At 43.3% G+C, this 20,838-nt stretch overlaps 2 protein-coding genes across 3 annotated transcripts in view; one reads left to right on the top strand and one right to left on the bottom strand.

Moving 5' to 3' along the window:
• Positions 1–998: 998 nt before the first annotated feature.
• On the bottom strand, positions 999–20,636 carry LOC134487447 (uncharacterized). Its single transcript, XM_063289252.1, has 4 exons — positions 20,480–20,636; positions 7,517–7,707; positions 3,855–4,688; positions 999–1,298 (listed from the first exon to the last, which is right to left on the bottom strand). Exons 1-4 carry the CDS (start codon positions 20,634–20,636, stop codon positions 999–1,001), a joined length of 1,482 nt encoding a protein of 493 aa, XP_063145322.1.
• SLC25A42 (solute carrier family 25 member 42) overlaps positions 20,544–20,838 on the top strand; it is a 35,944-nt gene continuing 35,649 nt past the window's right edge. Inside the window, exon 1 of one of the 2 annotated variants that reach the window (XM_063290829.1) lies at positions 20,544–20,624. The gene's annotated coding sequence lies outside the window, so the exon portion shown is untranslated. The remainder of the gene's footprint in view (positions 20,625–20,838) is intronic. The other variant, XM_063290828.1, reaches the window with a different exon arrangement.

The raw sequence follows: 20,838 nt of genomic DNA, 5'->3' as shown, positions 1-20,838 counted from the left end.
AAAACGTGCAGTATTCCTGAAAAAATGAGGAATGAAATGGGAGATACAGGGCAGCAAAATCTCCATCTTTCTAACTTAGTAAACATAACTTCTTCAAGATAGTGTCTCTGGCTGCATCAGCAAAAAAAAATTTGGAACTGATCATAATTGGAGGGCACCGGGTTAGGGAAATCTGTATTGACAGAATAACTATTGAAGCCTGAATAACTAGTAATAAATATCCATTTGCTTCTTTTGCTCCTTAAACCTAGAAGGTACAAATCTGGTGTATGCCTTCAAAAAACCCAACATTTGAAAGCAGCACCTTTGTACTTGGTGGACTTCCTCAACCTGAAAAAGGCAGGACCCTCCCCTCTTCCTTTAGCCCCCTTTCTCAACCTTGGCAACGTTAAGATGTATGGACTTCAACTCCCAGAATTCCCCAGCCAACCATGGCTCAGACTTACAACGGTGCTGAAAAAATCAGCTTGCAACCGGTCCTCACACTTACAACTGTTGCAGCATCCCTCAGTCACATGATCACCATTTTCGACCTTCCCAGCCAGCTTCTAGCAAGCAAAATCAATGGGGAACCACATGATTCGCTTAACAACCGCATGCTTTGCTTAATGACTGCGGCAATTTGCTTAATGACTACCGCAAAAAAGGTCGTAAAATCGGGCCAGATTCGCTTAATGGCCGCTTCACTTAGCAACCAAAATTCTGGTCCCAATTGTGGTCGTTAAGGGAGGACTATCCATATTTGGCTTGTGGGGCAGAGGAATAATTAAGTTGCCAGGGTTGCCCCACCCAACACCCAACCTCTGAGTTCTCTGGGGTTCCCAGTGCCTTCGTAGTGATGGCAAATACATTCCAGTCTTTTTTTTTCCTTTCTCCCTCTCTCTTTTTTGCACAAAAGAGGAAAGCAGAAGTTTTAATGGAAACCATCAGTTTCTGAAAAATATTCCACATCCCCGAGGAGCTGTCTGCCAGCTCCCCCCAGAGGCGGATCACCAACATCACGGTGGCCTGGGGTGAATGCGGCTGTGGCGCAGGGTGAGCCACAGCCTCAGCCGGGCAGCCAGTGACTGGCTGCTGCCTCCTATTTCGGTTTCACTGCTGGTACTAGGCTGCGGCTGTGCAGGCGGTGGTTTCTTGAAGATCTTCCAGACCCAGGAGACGATGGTGTGGAAGCTGAGACGGGAGGAGGTGGTGTGGGGCTCTGCAGGACTGGGGGGAGACTCCGTTGCTATGGTGGAGGACACAGCAGAAGGCAGCCGCCGCGGACTGGGCTTCTTTCTGTCCATCGCTGGCCGGACCTGGAAGACAGTGAAAACGCCACTTTCTACATCTGTCCGTTAAAACCTCCTTCCAACTTCTGCTCAAGGGATTCTAGAAAGGGGCATCTTGAGGAAGGAACTATGAAACAAGTTGGACCTTCTGGGTCCAGAAGTGGCAATAGAAAGTTGCCCAGCAGATCCCAAACAAAATGAAAACAAGCAGCAGTTCTTTGCATGTGTGATGAGGAAATGAACACCTTTCTTAGTTGCTGTTGAGTATTCAAGTCTTTTAAATAAATGAATGTATGACTCAGGGCAGCCTACAATCGAAAATTAGAAAGGACCATCCTACCGAGCAAAAAAAAAAAGCTTGCATGTCCAGAAAACAGACTATACAACAGAAAAAAAGCTCAGTGTTTATCCTAGCCAGGGCCTGGGAGAACAGCCAGCTCTTCAGAGATTTTTAAGGTAGGAGCTGTACCGATCTCTGGGCAGGTGCTGCAACAGAGAAGATGTGCCTCCTGGGTCTGACAGAAGACACTGCTTAAGCAAAAGGATCCAGAGTGCACCCACTCTGCCTGATTTCTGCCTGAAACCGCTGAGCTGTCGATCGGAAGGTCGGCGGTTCGAAACCGCGCGGCGGGGTGAGCTCCCGTTGTTAATCCCAGCTCCTGCACACCAAGCAGTTCGAAAACATGCAAATGTGAGTAGATTAATTGGTACCGCTTCGGCGGGAAGGTAACGGCGTTCCGTGAGTCATGCTGGCCACATGACCCGGAAGTGTCCTATGGACGCCGGCTCCAAGGCTTAGAAACGGAGATGAGCACCGCCCCCTAGAGTCGGACTCGACTGGACTTTACGTCAAGGGAAACCTTTACCTTTACCTTTTATTAATACTTGGTTAATATGGTTCAGTGTTTCCTGTGGTGTTTTGCTTCTCCACAAGGCTGTTCTTACAAATGCCAATGGTTTACCACAGAACTAGGACACCAGAGCTGTATGCTGCTCTCAGGCAGCTGAAAACTGCAGCAACATTTCTCAGCATTTTGAGGCCAGGCATGCATGAAAACAATGGTTAAAACAGGCTCGGTGTTGCTCCTAAACCCTCCAGCAAAGAACAAGCAGTCCTGACCTTTGCCAGTTTTGCATCATTGCTCCATCATGTCTCCTTTTGCCTTTTAACCTTTGCCCGAAAACCTTAAGCATGGGTCCTGCCCACCAAAAGATAACTCGGGTATGTTTGGAGAAGAACTTGGTAAACATAATTTTTCAGAAGGAATTTGTTCCCAGACTTACTGTTTTCAAAAAGAAACACAAGCTTAGGAGTTGTTTGAGCTTGGTGGTATAAAAATAGTTGTGATGGAGGATAGATTTTCCCCCCATCAACAATCTTGGAGATAGGCTGGGCTGGGAGAAAAGGACTGGCCCAAAGTCCCCAGGTAGCTTCCATGGCTGAGGGGGATTAGAATCAGATTTGCATTTGTCATTAAGAATCTTTGGGGAAACCCTGACCTGATTCACAGGCCATGCTAAGTCTTGCACTCATGATGTTAATATGGAATTGAAGTTTATTTTTCTGAAGTCTTTATCTGATTTCTTGGAATCTTTTTCTTGTCTATATTATTTTAAGAGTTCTTCTGCATACCATTCTATGGGTCTCTAGCTCAAAGATGTTATTGAGAGATAATGCTAGTACTTTTAGGCTGTTCTGCTTCTGATTTGTGTGCAGCATTTTGAAAAAGTCTTGTTGCTGATTTTTTAAAATTTTCCCTTCCTTAGCCTTGATGTTATCATGCTGTTTTAATAATTATTTTAGTCTTTTGAATTCAAAGCTTTTGATTTACCATATGTATATATGATTTACATATATACAGACATAAAACATACAAACATATCCATCATGCCATTCCCTTCCAGGTCAAGCAACTTTGTGCAGTGCAGAGAAAAGGAATAAAATACAGTTAAACCAAAGAAATTAAAGACATGATACCAAAAAGAAAAGAGAGAGAGAGAGAAATCTGGATCACATCCACACAATTCACTACCTCTCAATTCCTTTCTGTTCACGGAAATCATCCTTATTTCTGCCATGTTCAAATACTGTTTCATACATTGTTTTTTATTCTTTTATCTCATTTCCCTCTTTCTGAGGATCTCATCAGTTCCACCCAACCACAATTTTCTTGGTCTTCCCCTTCCTCTCATTCCATCCATTCTTCATTCTTAAACTATACAGCACTCGTTTTGTGTGTTGATCCTCATTCATTCTCTCTATATGACCAAACCACCTCAAGGTATTTCTTTCGCACTAGTCCCTCATTTTCATATTCAGTCCCATTCATTCTTGGCCCTTCCTTCCTTTTATGTTTCTCCTGATATAGTCGCAACAAAATTAGCAGAAGCGCACCCTTACACATAGCCATTTTGCTCTTTTTGACAAGCATTCATTCTTCAGGACAGAGTGCATATAACTTACTACCATTCTACAAGCTATGGCTTATCTTAAAAGTTAAGCATTTTCTCTTCTGGGAATTAAACAAGTTCCTAAGCGCCAGGCATCTGCTGAACCGACTAGATCCCTCCCAGAATCTCTACTTTTGGCTCCATGGGGTTCATACAGACCTGGCAATTCTCCCCCGCTGCCCCTGTGCCATAGCAGCACACCCTTAGAGCTCCCGTCTTCTCCTCTGGACTCGGGGGCAACGACCGCTGGTCATGGAGCAGCGGCTTTAGTTCCATCGATGTGGCCTGCTCCTTTTCATCTGCTTGGCCACTTCTGTGCTTCCTTTTCTGGGGAGATTTCCTGCTCATGTTGGCGGTTGGCAGCAGGAGGCTGTTCCGTGGCACTGAGGCTGGTGGCTCTTTGGAGTTACTGAGCCTTGCGCTCGACTTGGCTGGGGAGTTCCCTGGGGTGCGGGGCTTCAGAGTTCCCTCTTGCTCCTTCCGAGGGCCACCTGACTCTTGGCCACTGTTGATGGGTGGCCTCACACGCCTCCCTCCAGGTCCTTCCAGCTTTCTCCCACCAGATCCAGGCCTGGAGCCACCACTCGGTTGGCCCTGGGAAGAATCACAGAGAGCCACTGACACCTTAAGCTCTTTTATGTTATTGTTAGCTTCCACTCCTCTCTTCTCTCTGCCAGTGGCTTCTTCCTGTAGGTACCCATCACACTGGACACAGGCGTCACAGGGACTTCCTTTCCCCTCATTGAGGTTACTAGTGTTGGGAGGCTGGTACCGGGGGAACTCCACATATGTTCGATAGCAAGGATAATAGCCGGTGGAGGCGCTCGATTCTTTTAGGAGGGCTTCCTCGTCACACAGATAGTAGCCCTCGTGGTCCACGGAGCTGCTTTCAGGGCAGCTGGACTTTGGAAGACTGGCATTTGGCAGGAGTTTTCCCTCTGATTCAAAGCTATCGATCAAAGATACCTGAAAGACAGACATTTCATTTCAAATAAATATTGTCCGAGTCACATTGTCATAATTGATTCAACTTTGTCTGACTTTGGGTGGATCAACTAATTTGGAAATTATCACGACTCTGCATGGGAGTAAACCTTCATTTGTCTATGGATGTTGGGTAGGTTTATATGTTTGCCCTAACTAATGCGTCTGAGAAGTATCATTTCTCTTCCATGGAGGTAAGTCAGTTTTGAGATCATTGGAAAATGAATCCTGTGGTGGGTGTGGCATCTTTCACAATTTTAAATGTGCCATCTTTACAAGCACCCTGGGATGCTCTCCACCACCCCAGCTTACTTTTATGTTTTCCTCCCCAAAGACCTAGGCTGCAGCCACCTTTCACTTCTATTTTCTAAGAATATGAAGCATGCTGGCTGGGGAATTCTGGGAGTTGAAGTCCACACATCTTAAAGTTGCCAAGGTTGAAAAACAATGACATGAAGTATCCAGTATGAAGATGATGCTGGAGGCTGACCCATGACTCTGTAATGTGCCGGCTTCCAACTAATTATTTTTATAAATTAAAAGGACCTTTTAAAAACCAGTATCATCCAGTGAACTAGCAGGTTGTCTTCTGCAGATAAATGTCCATAAACAACTGATTGCTTATAGCTGCTCTTGGCTATCAAGGAGGTGAAGTGGAAGGTGATTGCTAAATGTAGTGTTGTTGAACAGTGCACGGAAAAGAATGCAACACCACAACTGACAGTTTACATGTTCCATTCCTAAACAGTACATACTTATTTATTGTGCAGTTCCTCCCTAATTGTTAGGGAAATTGGGCACAAGATGTGATCACAACCACTTGCTTAGAATACCCAATGAAAATAATACTCTAACACTTTCTGTCTTATTTATGCAAGAAACTCAGGCCTACTGCAGTGGTGAACACAATGCTCCACACGAAAGAAATGTGAATTTCAGGGAAATACGGGAATAGGAGAGTCTCTCTGGAAGGTTTTTCTGCCATAATTGGCTTGGCCCATTCTGGAATGCTGATGAGATATCTTGAAAATCGTTGTTCCTAAATCCTTTGACAACTAGCAAAGGCAATATAGGTTGTCTGATATAGGTTTAGATTTAACACCCCTTTGGAGTCATCTCCAATTAAAAGAACTGGTTAGCAGTTAATAATTCCTCTTTTTCTGTAGCAGAACCTCAAGAATTCTTGTTTTAGTTCGCCATCAGATTTATATATTTGCAAAAGCTTTATACCACCCCCATCAATTGACTCTGGGCAATTAACTATAAAATGAACAGTCCATACATGAAAACTCACCCCCCTCATCCAATAGAAAGCCACAAAAAACAGCACGTAGAAACCATCAGCTCAGAAGAAACCACAGGTTAAAAAGAAGAATCTTCTGCGATTCCTGGATAGCCAATAGGAAGAGGACAGCCTTATGTTTAGAGGCAGCTGGTACATCTTGGAGAATGCCTTCTGGCCATACCGCTTTCACCTCTTGCATTCATGGGACCTTGAGCAAACCCTCCTTCATTGCACTTATGGAGCAGGCAGAAACATTTGGGACAAGGTGATTCCTGGTGTAACTTGACCCTATGCTGTATAGGCCTTTATAGGTGACAACCACCACTTTGAATTGGGCTCAGAACCCTACTGGTGACCAACGTAGCAATCACAAAATAGGTATTATCTTGCAATAACGGATTCCACACGTTGGCAATATGCCCTCCGTATTTGGTACCAGTTGTACCTTCAAAGGCAGCCCTGTGTAGAATTTGTGGTGGTGGTCAAGATATGTGGCGATAAGAGCATTAGTCACCATAAACAAAGCTTCCTGGTTCAGGTAGGGCCGAGATAAAGGTTCCCCTGGCCACAGATTTCACCTGCTGTTCCAGCACGAGCTGTGAATCCAGAAGAATCCCTGAGTCACAGACCTGCTCTTTTTAGTGGGAACATGACCCCTCTTAGAGCCAACACTGGTATTGACATTTCTGGAATGCCTAGATGTTTCTAGATGAACAGTACCTCCACCTAGCTATGGTTTAAACAGCCTCCAGATGCTGGGTCAAAACTTCTAGTGATGACATAGGGTTGAGAATCATCCACATACATACAATACCCTACCCCAAATGGTCAGATTACCCCTCCCAACACTTCACAAACACGTTGAAAAGCACAGAAAAGAGGTCTGAACTCTGGTACCTGACAATGGGGGGACCCTATCCTCAGTCACCCCTCTCCCATGACTAGAGACTGCAACTGCCCACTCAGGAGCAGAATCACCATAAAATGATGTTCCAACATCCCACTCTGGCAGGCAGTCCAGCATGATACCCTTGTCAATTGGAAAGTCAAGCTTCTATTTCGCTTTTTAAAATAATCCAAGAGCAGTCCTATTGACCAGTAACTAGATTTCTGCCTTGACCACTGCGGTGATTTTTGGAAAACCCAGAAAACAGCCTAGGCAGAAACCATCCTTCGGTATCCTTTGCATCCAGCCTTTAGTAATCTGAGATAGACTTCTTTACGTTTTAACAGACCCATAGATCAAGTCCGTCCTTCCTACCGTAATCTCCAGTCAGGTGCCGTATGAAAGCTCGCAGGCAGGACATGAAAAAAGCAGTCCTTCTGCCTTTACTCTTAGCCTCCTTCTTAGGAAGCTACCTAGCATGTTCATAGCCGCCCAGAGTCGTCGTGTACAAGATGGGCGGCAGAGAAATTTGATAAATAAATAAATAAAATAAAATAAAAATAAATAAAATAAATACTAGTAACCACTACTACTGTATGTCTTGTCTGAGAATTCCATAAACACTGATGCGATTCTTACCTCATTCACCCTGGGCTCCAGATGTTCTTCAGTATTGTCCCCAGGTGGGGGCCAAAGCCCTTCCTGAGCATCACATGCTGAATGTTTTGTAAATACCCCTTGGCTGCTAAGATCTTCCAGCACACTACTAGAATCATCTTGATGAGCTGCCTCTTCCTCCTCCTCCTCCTGCAGCTGCAGGACAAACAATACTTTTTAAAAAATAGTGTATGGGGAAAGTTCAGGAATAGAAGTGGTTAAGATTACCTGATACCACCAAGAAGTCCCATGATCCTCACCTTGAGAACAGCCCTTCTGGATCAAGAAAAAGGTCCACCTAGTCTACTTTCTTGCTGCTGATAAAAGCTGTTCAGATGCCTCTGGGTGAGCCAAGCTAGGCATGAAACAATGGCCATCTCCTTCCTGTGTTCTATGCCCTCAACATTTACTAATTTCAAGAGTCTGTTCCCATGCATGAATGATCTACTTTTGTTCTCATAAGATACCTCAGGGCTTGCTTGATCTGACCAAAAAGCCCATGTAGCCCTTGCTTTTTCCTGATTCTGATAATAGCTAATCAGCTGATCCAACGTGAAGCCCCAAAACCAAGCTTGAAGGAACCAGTCCTCTTCTGTTACTCCTATGACATCATCTCTGAGCTTGGAAGCTGCACTCAGCTATCATGACTAGTAGCTGTTGATAAAACAGGTAGTAGTTGTTGATAAAACAGGTAAGCCATAAATGTTTCTAAATCCTTTCTAAAGCTGTCCAAGTGATGGGCATCATACTGAGATGAAGAGTGTCCCAGACATGGAATCTTCATTCAATATTTAATTGACCTGTGGAACCTAATCATAAAAAAGCCAGACTATTGTTGGATTTTGTTTCACATTAAACCATAACATGGCTTGTTTGGATTCAACTTCGTTGCGCATGTAAAAACAGGGTGGGACTTTGTGCAGGCACAGCCACTAACTTGACTTTTCTGACCCCCACCGCTATGGGCATCCTCAGGGGTCAAGTGGCATCATGCACATCATGACAGCATTGTTTACATTATACAAATAATGAACTTTGCATGATGCTGTTACAATGTCTGTGCCATTGTAGCTTCTGCTAGACACTTACGTCCTTCCCCACGAGAAAGGGCTGCCACCTACCCATCTAAAATCAAGCAAATTTGTATATTGTGGTTTTTGTTGCTGTTGATTTCCTTCATGTTCTTCCTTCTGGTAGCTACTGGGCATTTGCTCTGTCTCTTTCTCTTTGCCAGCATATACCTCTTCATTGTGGGGAACGCCTTCAGAAGCCAACTGCTGGTAAAGACATGGGAGTGGTGGGGAGTGAAGAAAGAAGAACACACAACAAAACAGGAAATCACAGTAAAATGGAAGCTAAACTGCTGGGATTTTCCAGTCCATGGATGGATGGATGGATGGATGGATGGATGGATGGATGGATGGATGGATGGATGGAATTTTTTTTTTTTTGCTGGGGAAACCCTGAGTGGGGAGCCCTTGGCTGAATTCATTCTTTGCATTACCCATTTTAAAACATTATTTATTAGATTTTTGAGCTGCCACAATTATCTGCCTCTCAGCAGTAAGCAAATATATATACAAAATATATATCCATAATATAATTGTACAACAAAAACAAAAATTAAGCACAAAAACGTAGGGCAATATAAAGATTACTACATTTAAAAAGCCTTCCAGAAAAAAAAATCCATTTTAACTTCTTCTGGATGGACCTTAATGTCAAGGTTAATCTGGCTTCTCTGGAGGGCTGTTTTATAATACAGAATCATCTCCTTCCAGCCTCAACGCCCCTAACTTCATGGTGGTGGGGAATTAAAAGTAATTTTTCCTGAGTTATTTATTTATTAATTAAACTTCTACCCTGCCACAATCAAATGACTCTCAGCATCTTACAGTACAGGCTATATAAACAAAAATTAAAACATCCACGGTGAGGTTAAAACCAATTAGAACAATTATAAGAATGATAGCAAAAACCACATCAGCCCTACCCCAAACATAAGGACTTAAAAACGACAAGAATAAAGGATACAACAAAAAACAGAAAGCAAGACACATCCAGCTCACACTCAAGGAAAGGCCCTTGGACACAACTCAATTTTTTAAATTGAAAAATCAGTAAGAAGGGGGCCGGCCTCATCTCAGGATGTTGTCCCAAAGCACCTGTGTTGCCACAGACAAGCTCAGTCCCTCAGATGTCTCAGAAATCAGGGATTACAAGAAGTTTCCTCCTCAGCTGTTCCAACTGGTCAGGCCAATATTGGTTGAAGCAGATGGTCCTGAAGGTATCCAGGTCACATAAAGGGTTGTATAAGTCAATACTAGTACCTTAAATTATACCCAGAAACGAACCAGTAACCAACGCAGGATCCACAAAATCCATGTCAGATGCTCCCAGCAATAAATGCCAATAAGCACCTAGGCCACCTCATTCTGGACCATTTGTTATTTCCAAGTGGTCTTCAAGGGCAGCCCCATGTACAGTGCAGTGCAGTTGTCAAGATGGGTGGTGATGGGGACATAAGTTACTGTAGCCAGGTCTACAGTATTCTTTGGGAGTGAGTTGATTCTTATTGAAATAGATGAAGGCTCCAGGGAGGGTTTCTTAAGGAAGGGTGTACCACAGGTCCCTTCAAGGCAATTTCCCCTAATGGAATGAGGCACTGACCACCTCCTAGATCCAGCTGACTACAAGAGCCAGGAAGGGCATGGATCTAACCCAAAGTGGCAGGGGACATTACAACTGAGCACCCTATCCAGTTCTTTGGAATCCACAGGCCCAAAGGAGTCCCAATCAATATGGCCAGAGATCACGATAATCTCCACCATAGTCCCCACTCAAGCGAAGCCAGGACTTGGACAAATCTGAGCAACTTGATCAGCACAACGCTGGGCAAAGCAATCCAAGTGGCAAAACTGGCTTTATGTTGAAAAGAGAAGACACCGTCAACACTGCAGTAAAAACAACTTATGTATTCTGGATTTTGTCCTCCATTGTATCATAATGATACAGAAAGTAGTAAATTTTAGGGGGGTAAACTGAGCAAGGAGGAGGAAGAAGGGGTGTATGACTCACATACAGTCCTTCAGATTAAAAAAAAAAAAGAGACTATCAGTAGTTTGTAATTCTTCTTGCCCTTTATTTTGGAAAAAAATAATTCTCCCCAAAAACTATTCTGGGCCTTCACATCTCTGACTCAGTCGGCAGATCAATTCAAGTACCATTCACCAGCATCAGGAATAGCTGCATTTAAATGTCATGCTAAATCATGATTTGTTTTTATGGGACCATACTTCGCCCCCTCCTCTTTGATCTTGTAGTCTTCTTCTCCCCAGGCCGCCAGCAGGGGAGCCAAAAAAGTCAAGATAGCAGCTATGACTGCACCATTGAAATCCTACCCCTTTTTAACATACGTCATGCGCATGATACACATTAACGAGGAAAGAGGCTTCAATTGTGTGGTTGTAGGTTCCATCTTGACTTTTTTTGACCCCCTGCAGATGTCCCTGTCTCCCCCACTCCTCCAGCACAGCCAGCGCAAGAATTTTAGAGACTCTGGATTTGGGTTTTGATTAACTGCTGCATTGCCCAAAGCCAACGAAGTATGGCTACGATTAGCTACAGTAGGCTTGAAACATGCCAACAAACTGTGGCTTATGTTCGACAAACACTCCAGTTACACTGATACAGAATTGATAGTGGATACCTGCATCTCTTCATAAGTGTGCCAGAGAAAGTGATGCAAGTCTGAGTAAATCCAAGTATTCTCCTGTGATGACCACATGCAGTCCTTGAGATATGTGGTTATCCTTATTCAGTGTTTAATATATTCAGCATGTTGTGGACTTTTTCCCCATTCCTCTGTAGACACTGGCTGTATTCCACAGAACATGATAAACTATTGTTCATTTAACCATGGTTTACAAAGCAAGCCACAATTGGTTAAATTCACACAACAGACTAAACCAGAAACCATGTTTACCAACCATATAGACTGGATTCAACATGCTAAGAAACAAATGAGCAAGCAATCTTTTGTCTTAGTGTGTTGACTGAATCCTAGAATATATACTGCCTAGAAATTCGCTCCAAATTAGATATTTGGCATGTCCATGAATCTTTGGCTTCATCCTACAAAATAGTACCAATAGAGCCTTATGTGGCATAGGGCCTGGTTACTTGAGGGACCCCCTGTTTCCCATAATACCTGCCCAACCTCTTCAAGCGTACAAGGTTGGTGTAATGGTATGTGGGAATGACCTTGGGAGACAGGAGGAAGAGCTGCAGACTAGAGAACAGTCAGATAACAGGCAGCTGAGTCCACAGAAGCAATGGGGCATGGCAAACGTCTCAGAAGGGACCCTCCCTAGTTTCCTGGACTGTAAAGGTGAGGGGGGAGAGATGTACTTTCAGACTTGCAAGATTCTGTTAATGAAACCTTACAATAAGGATAGAGCTAGTCCTCCTGGGTGTGTGTCTTCTCTGGGCTACCTCGCAAGGCTGACAGTTGGCACGCTCCAGGTTCCTTTGATTATACAATATCATCTATCAGGACCCCGGAAATATGCTTTCTCTGTGGCAGTGCCTGCCCTCTGGAATGAGGTTCCCCCTGAGATCTGGATGGCCCCCCACTCTGCTGTTGTTCAGAAGAGCCATGAAGACCCAGCTCTTCACCCCGGCCTTTGGTGAGGGAGAGTGAGACCCTTGCTTCATTCCAACCAGTCTGTCATGCTTGCCATCTTTTATTGATTTTATTGTAATTTATTTGATTATTGTGAGCTGCCTAGAGTCGTTGGGAGTTGGGTGGCACACGTTTAATAAATTATTATTATTATTCCCCTCAAAGTGACTGCAGCCCCATCTCTCTTCGAACCCTGTCCTATCCTGTACCTCCTTGAGTTCTCCAGAATCCACCAAATTGTCGCTATCGTGAGATACATTATCAAAGCTCAAGAGGCTTGCAGACTTGAGGTCTCTTTGGGGCATGAGATGTTTCTTTCCAGGTGGATTTTTTCTACATACTTCCTCGGAATCGCCGATATACGTTTCAGGAAACTGTGTGAGGATATAGAGGAAAAGGCTACATCAGCAGCATCCTAAGGATTATATTCATGGAATTATTGAATGACATTTGGAACTTGATTCTACACTTGCTACTGGTCCATGACCAGGCAAATATGAGAAATCACTGGGCATTTTGGATAAAGCTGAAGACTGGTGTTAGTTCTTCAGTGTATTAATCTTATGTGGGAGCACAGTTTTTACTTGATCTGCTTCCGACATTAAAGGTTCTAAGGCGTTCCACGTTGAGGCATGTGCTTCCCACAGTACACCACTAAGGTGGCAGTCAGTGCCTTTCTTCTTCATATTGAAAGGATTACTTTGAAGCCTGTGTCTCATGAATTGGATGCCTGAAGTTTCAGGATGTAATCCTACAATCACTCACCTGCCAATAAGCTCCATTAAGCTTAATGAAAGTAACTAGTAGAAAATTATACTGTTAAATCAACAAGATGGAAGATGACAGAGAATAAGAGGTAGACGGTCTACAAATCTAGACTGGTTTCAGCTGGGCTTTGGATCAAGGATATAATCCAAACAAAAAGAGGTGGGCTTTGAGAAGGGCTTTGAAGGGGGAGAGAGAACAACCGTTTCAGCTATGCACGCAAAAAGACACTTCCTTACCAATTTCCCAGCCATAATTTTCTACACAATCCCTGGATTTTCCTATCGTTTTTGAAATGATATGATTGCTTTTCTTCTTTGTATTTTGTGGCGGGATTAGTTTGTTTGTTTACCCCTTTCCATGGGATCCCCACTGTTAGATTCTGGCCCATCAAAGCCAAGCCACCACCTACTGCTGACTTAGGCTGAGCTCCCAACTGAAGAGTGAGACAAAGTTCTAAGTTGGTGTCACAGACAGATTCTGGATTTTTTCACTAGCCAAGAATCCGTATCTGGAGGCATCCCATAGAAACCTGCAAAGCCAGCATAAGTGGAAAGCCTTTATATTTCTTCAAGATCTTTCCCAGTTGCACCTAAAAGTTGCAAGCATGCAACCCAGTTGCACCCAGTTGCAAGCATGCCACCCTGAAAATATTTATTTTCCCCATATCCCTATGACATTGCCTTCAGCTTGTCCCCAGCTCAAGAGTAAAACAGGCTTAAATTGTCCTTAGTCATTCCAGTGCGAGGGTAGTGTTTTCATCCTAACACTATCCAAGAGCAGCTTCAAGGTATATAAAATTAGGATTCTCACCTCTGACCTTAAAGGGAACCCAGATGTCTGCAGTGATAAGGCACAGAGGCGATTAAGGCAGGATAGGGACTGGCAGTGGGGACACCACAGTTCATGCTGGTCTAGCTTTCTGACAACTCAAGGATGGGTGGAGGGCACTGTGGTAACAAATGATTTTGGTGAGGAGGTTGAATTTAATTGTCTTCTTTTCAGGTGTTAATAGTTGTTAATAGCCTGAAGCAAGGGCAGTTAGCTTGGTTTCAGTTTCCCTTCTCTTCAGGCATGTAGAGAGTATGCCGCTGAGGGAGATCTCTCTCCTCTCTGAGAGCCTGTGAGAATGCAGAAGCCTGTAAATATGTTTTTGTGCTTTCTGTAAATAAATTTATTTTTATAGAAATGCCTGGTGTGTGACTTTTCTGATCTCTCCTGGGCCAAATGCTTTCTAGCACTCTGCCAACAGGCACTTCAACTTGGCACTCAGGAATCAGCCGAACTTACACATAATGATTCCAATAATAGCTTCCTTTTCAGGTCTGGTGCACTCCTGACATGTCTGGATGATAATGTCAGAACCCCCAGCTGGCAATCTCAACAGATCTGAGGAAGGCCAAGTTATATAGAGCAGCTGCAAATCCAGAACTGAAGGAATAATGGAGGAGAGTTACTTCAGCTCTTGTTTTAATGAACTAACCGCTCTTAGTTTGGAGAGCTTCCATTCATGAGTTAATTCTGAGTTATAAATACAGGTAGTCCTCATTTAACAACCACAAGCTACCAGCAACTTGGTTGCTAAGCAATGTGGTTGCTAAATGGAAAATCACATGACTGCTACTGTGCTTATGATCTTACTTCAGATTTCCTTTGCTTTACAGCATCAGAAGGATAGGACCCCAATCAGCTGGGTAAGCCCAAATGGCGGGGGAGGTTCCCAGAACTTGACTCACAAGGAAGCCAGTAAAAGAGCAAATCTTGTATTTTATTTTTTTTTATTTTTATCCTGCCTTTAATATTTTTTTTAATAAATAACTCAAGGTGGGGAACGTACCCGGCACTCCTTCCTCCTTCTCTTTTCCCTATTACAACAACCCTGTGCGGTGAGTTGGGCTGAGAGGGAGGGACTGGCCCAAAGTCACCCAGCCAGCTTTCATGCCTAAGGCGGGACTAGAACTCTCATACCACACCTGATTGGCTCTTGGGCTGAGAGGGAGGGACTGGCCCAAAGTCACCCAGCCAGCTTTCATGCCTAAGGCGGGACTAGAACTCTCCTACCACACCTGATTGGCTCTTGGGCTGAGAGGGAGGGACTGGCCCAGTCACCCAGCCAGCTTTCATGCCTAAGGCAAGATTAGAACCCGCGGCCTCCTGGATTCTAGCCTGTTGCCTTAACCACTAGACCAGACTGGCTCTCAGTTTGTATATAAGTTTCTCTTACAGCCCTTTTTCTCACTCCCTTGCCCTTTAGAATGCTCACTCTGGTGCTGGGCTAATTAGCAAGAATGGAATTAATGTTTGTATCTACATTCATTAGAGAGGACGGGACTACAAAAGGGTAAACAGGCACACAATGGAGAATACATATTGAAAAAGCAATGCACTAGCACTGGCTGTTGGCTTAGCATGCCCAGGGCACAAGCATGCTAGACAAACAGCCGGCCTTAGTGCATTCCATTCAATGCATATTCCCCAGTGTGAGCCTTCTTACTCCCCTCTTCTCTGCAAGGTGTGGGGTGGGGGGAGAAAAAATGGGTCAGGCACAGGACAATGCATACTGACTGTAATGGCGAACACGTGACCAAGAGACGCTGCAAAGGTCATAAATGAGCGCTTTGGTCAACAAGTTATTTTTTCAGCACTGTTGTAACTTCAAATGGTCACTGCATGAGGCAGTCGGTAAGCAGGTCTACCTGTACAGTATTATATAATGTAGTAATTGGTTTCTATTCTCCTTAAAGCCACCAGCACAACCCATAGGAACATTCAAAGCTGATAGCAGCACAAAGTTAAGTACATGTTAACTGCAAAAAAATTCCATGTTCTCTATTTTGCTCATGTCTTCATTACCTTTCTTTATGGTAAATTTACAGTTTAGCATGTTAGGCAATCCCAACAAATTGTAGTTTACTCAATAATCCGGAGTTGAAGAAACCATGGGTTGCCACAGTATGTCAAGGGAACTTGTGACTCCCAGGACATAGCATGTGTACATGTAACTTATCCAATTAATCCAATTTGGTGGGGTTGCATGACACACAAATTTATTCCTGTATTTTATCTTGCCTGTCCTCTAGTCATAGACCAACACTTTAGCCATTAATCTCACAGACTGAGCTAAGTTAACATTTGTTAGCTAATGTAGGATTCAGGCAGTCCTGTCAGTTTAAGGCTCAGTGTATTGTGTAACCCTAAGCAATTGGCTTAGTTCATTCAAGCATGGCAAAACATGTTGTGCAAATATACTCTGCAACTAAGCATCTTCAGGGAACTATCAGACAAAGTCTGATAACGCACTACATTTTTGCACTACATTTACAGATTTTAGCTTTCCCAAGGGGACGTGCTGGTCCAGGTAGTCCTCGCTCACAATGGTAACTGGGACTGGTAACTCTGTTGCTAAGCAAAGCAATCATAAAGCGCGATGTCATGTGACCATGCCGATTTATGACGGCAGTTCCTACACTTCTGGGTGCTATTGTTAAGTGAATCCCGCAACGTCATTAAACATAGCATCATGTGGTTGCCATTCACAACCTCCTGCCGGCTTCCCCATTAACTTTGCTTGTGGGAATCTGGCAGGGAAGGTCGCAAATGGTGACATGACTGCAGGATGCTGTGACAGTCATAATTACAAGCCGGTTGCCAAGTGCCTGAATCGCAATCACGTGACTGTGGGGATGCTATATTGGCCACAACTACAAGGAATGGTAGTTAAGTCCCCCTTGTTCAGCACTGTCGTAACTTTGAACAAGTGGTTGTTCAACAAGGACTACCTGTATTCAATTGCATTTACATACGACTACAGCGTACCAACTGAAGCTAATCATAGCAAGATTAATTGCAGTATAGATTCTGAATGATTTTCTCATGGCCAACATGGGTGTATTTTAATATAGTTTTTGAATCTGCCAGCGAGGTCTTTTATTTTTAATTTGTGCCTATGTTCATTGTTGTTTTAATATTTGAGTTGTTTAGTACATAGTGATATAGCTAGTAAGGAACAGCAAAAATAATCTTGTTTTTATTGTTCAGTTATTGTGACTCAGTGGACATTAATTTGCCAGGATTATCTGTCAGTCATGGCTTCTTGGAGTGTTTGTAAGCTCCTGGTTGTGTCATCGGTGATAATACCTCACCACTGTTTTGCCTCTTTTTCAATTGCCTTCAATTTTTTCAAGCATCGGGGTCTTCTCCAATGATTCCTGCCTCTGTCCGTAATACTTAAGTATTAGCTTTATTCTTAATGCTTCCAGCAAGCAGCCTGGTTTTTCTTCATCTACCATAAATGATTTATTCTTTTGTGGTTCAAGGAGAGGCATCCGCAGCCAGCCAGAATAATCCTGAAGTGATGACAGACACAAGACGATGTCATCACACAAATGCCAACCTTATGTACTTGCGTATTGACCTCTGACCCAATTTTTTACAGCACATGTTGGTGTGGCTTTCACCACCATGTAACAATTGGAATAACAGCCTTAACAATATATTGTCAGTGTGATGTTATTGTGTCTGCACTGCCTCTGATTTTTCCAAGCATCAGGGTCCCCTCTAATGACTCCTGCCTGCACATTACACATCCAAAATATTGGTTTTTTTATTAGTGCTTCCAGTTATTTTACCTTGTATTGAATGATCAGTAGTCTAAGATACTCTCAACAATTTTCTCCAGCACAATTCAAAGGCATCAATTATTTTTCATTCAGCCTGATGGTCCAGCATTTATAAGGGAATATTAACACTGGGAAAATCTTGGCACAGAGGGAGCCAGTTTGGTGTAGTGGTTTACAGGCTGGGTGAGATACCAGGATACTGTGAGTTCTAGTTCTCTCCTAAGCATAAAAAGCCGGCTAGGTGACTTTGAGCCAGTCCGTCTCTCTCAGCCCAACACACCTCACTGGGGGTTGTGGAGAAAATAGGAGCTGGGAGTGTTAAGTACTCTATGTATGCTACCTTGTATTGACTAAAAATAAAGGCAGGATAAAAATCTAATAAATGGCCTTGACAGTATCATAGGATTAGCCTTTCTCAACCTTTTGACCCTGGAGGAACCCTTGAAATATTTTCCAGTTCTCAGGGAACCACTGCACATCCAGGCTCAAATATAGGCCAGAAGTTACAAAATTATTATATTTGTTTCATGGGTAGGCCTGTATATATGCAGTGTTCTTAAACTAAAAATAAAGAATGAAACTTACCTCTTTAATGTGAAACCTGCGCTTGTTTTTTGCTGCACAAATACTCAGTTCTGGGCTGAGCCCCAAAAGGATACCATGGTCAATGGTATCGAAAGCCGCTGAGAGGTCAAGAAGAGCCAGGATGGATGCACTGCCCCCATCCCACTCCCGCCAAAGATCATCCTTAAGTGCGACCAATGCCATTTCCATCCCATAACTGGGCCTGAAAGTTAACCATTTTTGTAGCATTATCCAGAACTTTTTTTCATTTCATCTCCAAGGGTTTTTGACACTAACACCTCTCTGAAGAAAGCAGTGTGTTGTGACATCAGGATTTTCTTCTCTTACAAGAGAAACGAAACCTCTCATGGAGCCAACCACTGATGGAGCACCATCAGTACAGATGCCAACACAGTTCCTCCAAGACAAACCTTTTGATGCCAGATATGAAAACAAAACATTAAATACCTCTTGGCCTTTGCATGTTCTTTGCAGCACAAAAAGTTTTCTTGAACTTCACCCTCATTTACAAATCTTACAAATGCCATAACGTGACATTTATTGGTGAAATCTGTTGACTCATCAACTTGGATAGAAAAGTTGTTGTTCTTCAGTTTATCTCACAAAATCTCTTCAGCATGTGACATGTCATCAATACACTGATTTATTGTACTGCTTGACAGTGGAAACTTGTTACTGCATCTCGTCCTAGCATTTTTCCCACTATTATTTTACATGCTGGAATGATTACTTTCTCATCTAAAGCATGACTTTTCTTTTGCTGTGTAATAAGTTCTGCTACTAAATAACTTGCTTCTTGGGCTTTTTTACTGACTGTCATTTTATTAACAAAAGCTTTACTCTGTTAATTCCGTGATTCCAATAGCTGCTTAAAATTATCAGAACTTTCATTGTAAAGACGGACTTTTTTTGAGCCTGTTGATGTACCAGTGCAGGGAAATGCCTGAGAAGATTTAAATTCTTCATTATCATCATAAAACTTATCGGTATTGTCCGTTCTAGAATCCTCTTCTCTCTTACATCTCTTCAAAAATTGCCACACTGGATCCTCAGACATGAGTGAATAAACCTGTACAAAATTAATTTAAAATAACAGGATATAATAACTACAGGAAAACCACAGGGGAAAGACACAGGAGGCGAGACTGATGTCACAGACAAAGTTGGATGAATCCGTTAATTTCTTGAAAAATGCTCTTCTCCCTTCCCTTCCTAAAATATATTCCTCCCTTCCTGCAATATAGTGTTCACCTGTTATCAATGGTCTCCCCATCTCGCATCAAAAATTAAAAATGGATTCAACCAAATAAACACAGTCCTACAGCGCATAACCAGAGAGCTCAGAATGAGTTGTAACTAGATTTTTGTTCAGTCTCCGCTCATCACTGCAAGAATGTGTTCCCCAATTTTGAAATAATTTTTAAAATTAATTTTTAAATTAAGAGTCACTCTTTGAGTGAGATGGGCAGTGATAAAATTTGAAATATAAATAAAATAAATAAATAACACATGATCTGCCAGGGAACCGTGGTTGAGAAACCCAATCCCCAGTGAAATTATTTATCATGCAACATGCTATATTCTAATGTTAAGCATTTTCTTTATGAGTACTAACATAAATAAATACATCAAGTAAAGCTTAAACAGTGCATCATTTAACCCAGCCTTTCTCAACCTACTGACCCTGGAGGAACCCTTGAAATATTTCTCAAGCCTCGGGGAACCCCTGCACATTCAGGCTCAAATACAGGCCGGAAGTTACAGAATGATTATATTCGTTTCATGGGTAGGCCTGTGTAGGTGCATTCAGTGTTCTTAAACTAAAAATGAAGAATGAAACTTACCTTTCTAATGTGAAGTTGCCCGAATTTGAAATAATTTTTTAAATAAATCGTGATCTCCCAGGGAACCCCTAGGGACCTTTCGCGGAACCCTGGTTGAGAAACCCTGGTTTAACCCAATGTCGTAATTCATTAATATATATATAAATATAATTATAATGTAAGAGTGATAAAGAAAATAACAAAACACCTGGCGTTTACTTCGCGCGCCTCGCACAATCTTCCGGCACGAGTCTCCTCCCACCACCAAGCCCCGCCCATCCCGCCTATCCCGCCTATCCCGGTTCGGCATCTTCCTCCAGGACTATTCCGAGCCTTCTTTCCCCACCCACCCCGCATCAGCTCTCTCTATCTCTATTGGCGAGAGCAGCAGCCAATCACACAAATTGAAGCTCCCTCCTACTCTGCGATGACCTCCTTCCTTCCCCTTAGTTTTCGCCTCGCTCCTCACTCCCCTCCCTCCTCCGCCTCTTTTTGAAACGGGCCGCGCTGATTGGCCAAGACGAGGGCGTACGGGGCGTGGCTCGAAAGCCCGAGTCTAGACGAGACGAGAGTGGCGACAGCAGCTGGACGAGCAAACGCACCTGAAGGGAGGGGTGAGTGCGCATGTGCGATATGCAGTTGCTCCCCTTGCCTCAAAAAAAAAGGGGGGGCGTCTGAGTGGCTTCTCCCCTCTTTAGGGACAAGTTATTCGTGTTTGGGGGTTGATATTTAGGCAAGTGTGAAGGGAAGTTTTTAAAGCCCTTCTCGTTCTACTGAAATGGGAGGCTCGAAGACTGCTGAGCTGTGCCTGGAGGGGTAACTTAAAAG

Source organism: Candoia aspera, chromosome 1 (genome assembly GCF_035149785.1).
Source record: "Candoia aspera isolate rCanAsp1 chromosome 1, rCanAsp1.hap2, whole genome shotgun sequence".
Taxonomy (NCBI): Eukaryota; Metazoa; Chordata; class Lepidosauria; order Squamata; family Boidae; genus Candoia; species Candoia aspera.
This window is presented reverse-complemented; position numbering and strand designations above follow the sequence as displayed.

Coding starts and splice junctions, on each gene's coding strand:
- LOC134487447 (XM_063289252.1), bottom strand. CDS start 20,636: ATGCGCACTCACCCCTCCCTTCAGGTGCGTTTGCTCGTCCAGCTGCTG. Junction 4,689..7,516: donor TGGAGCCCAGGGTGAATGAG/GTAAGAATCGCA, acceptor TCTGTCTTTCAG/GTATCTTTGATCGATAGCTT. Junction 1,299..3,854: donor TGAACCCCATGGAGCCAAAA/GTAGAGATTCTG, acceptor ACTGTCTTCCAG/GTCCGGCCAGCGATGGACAG.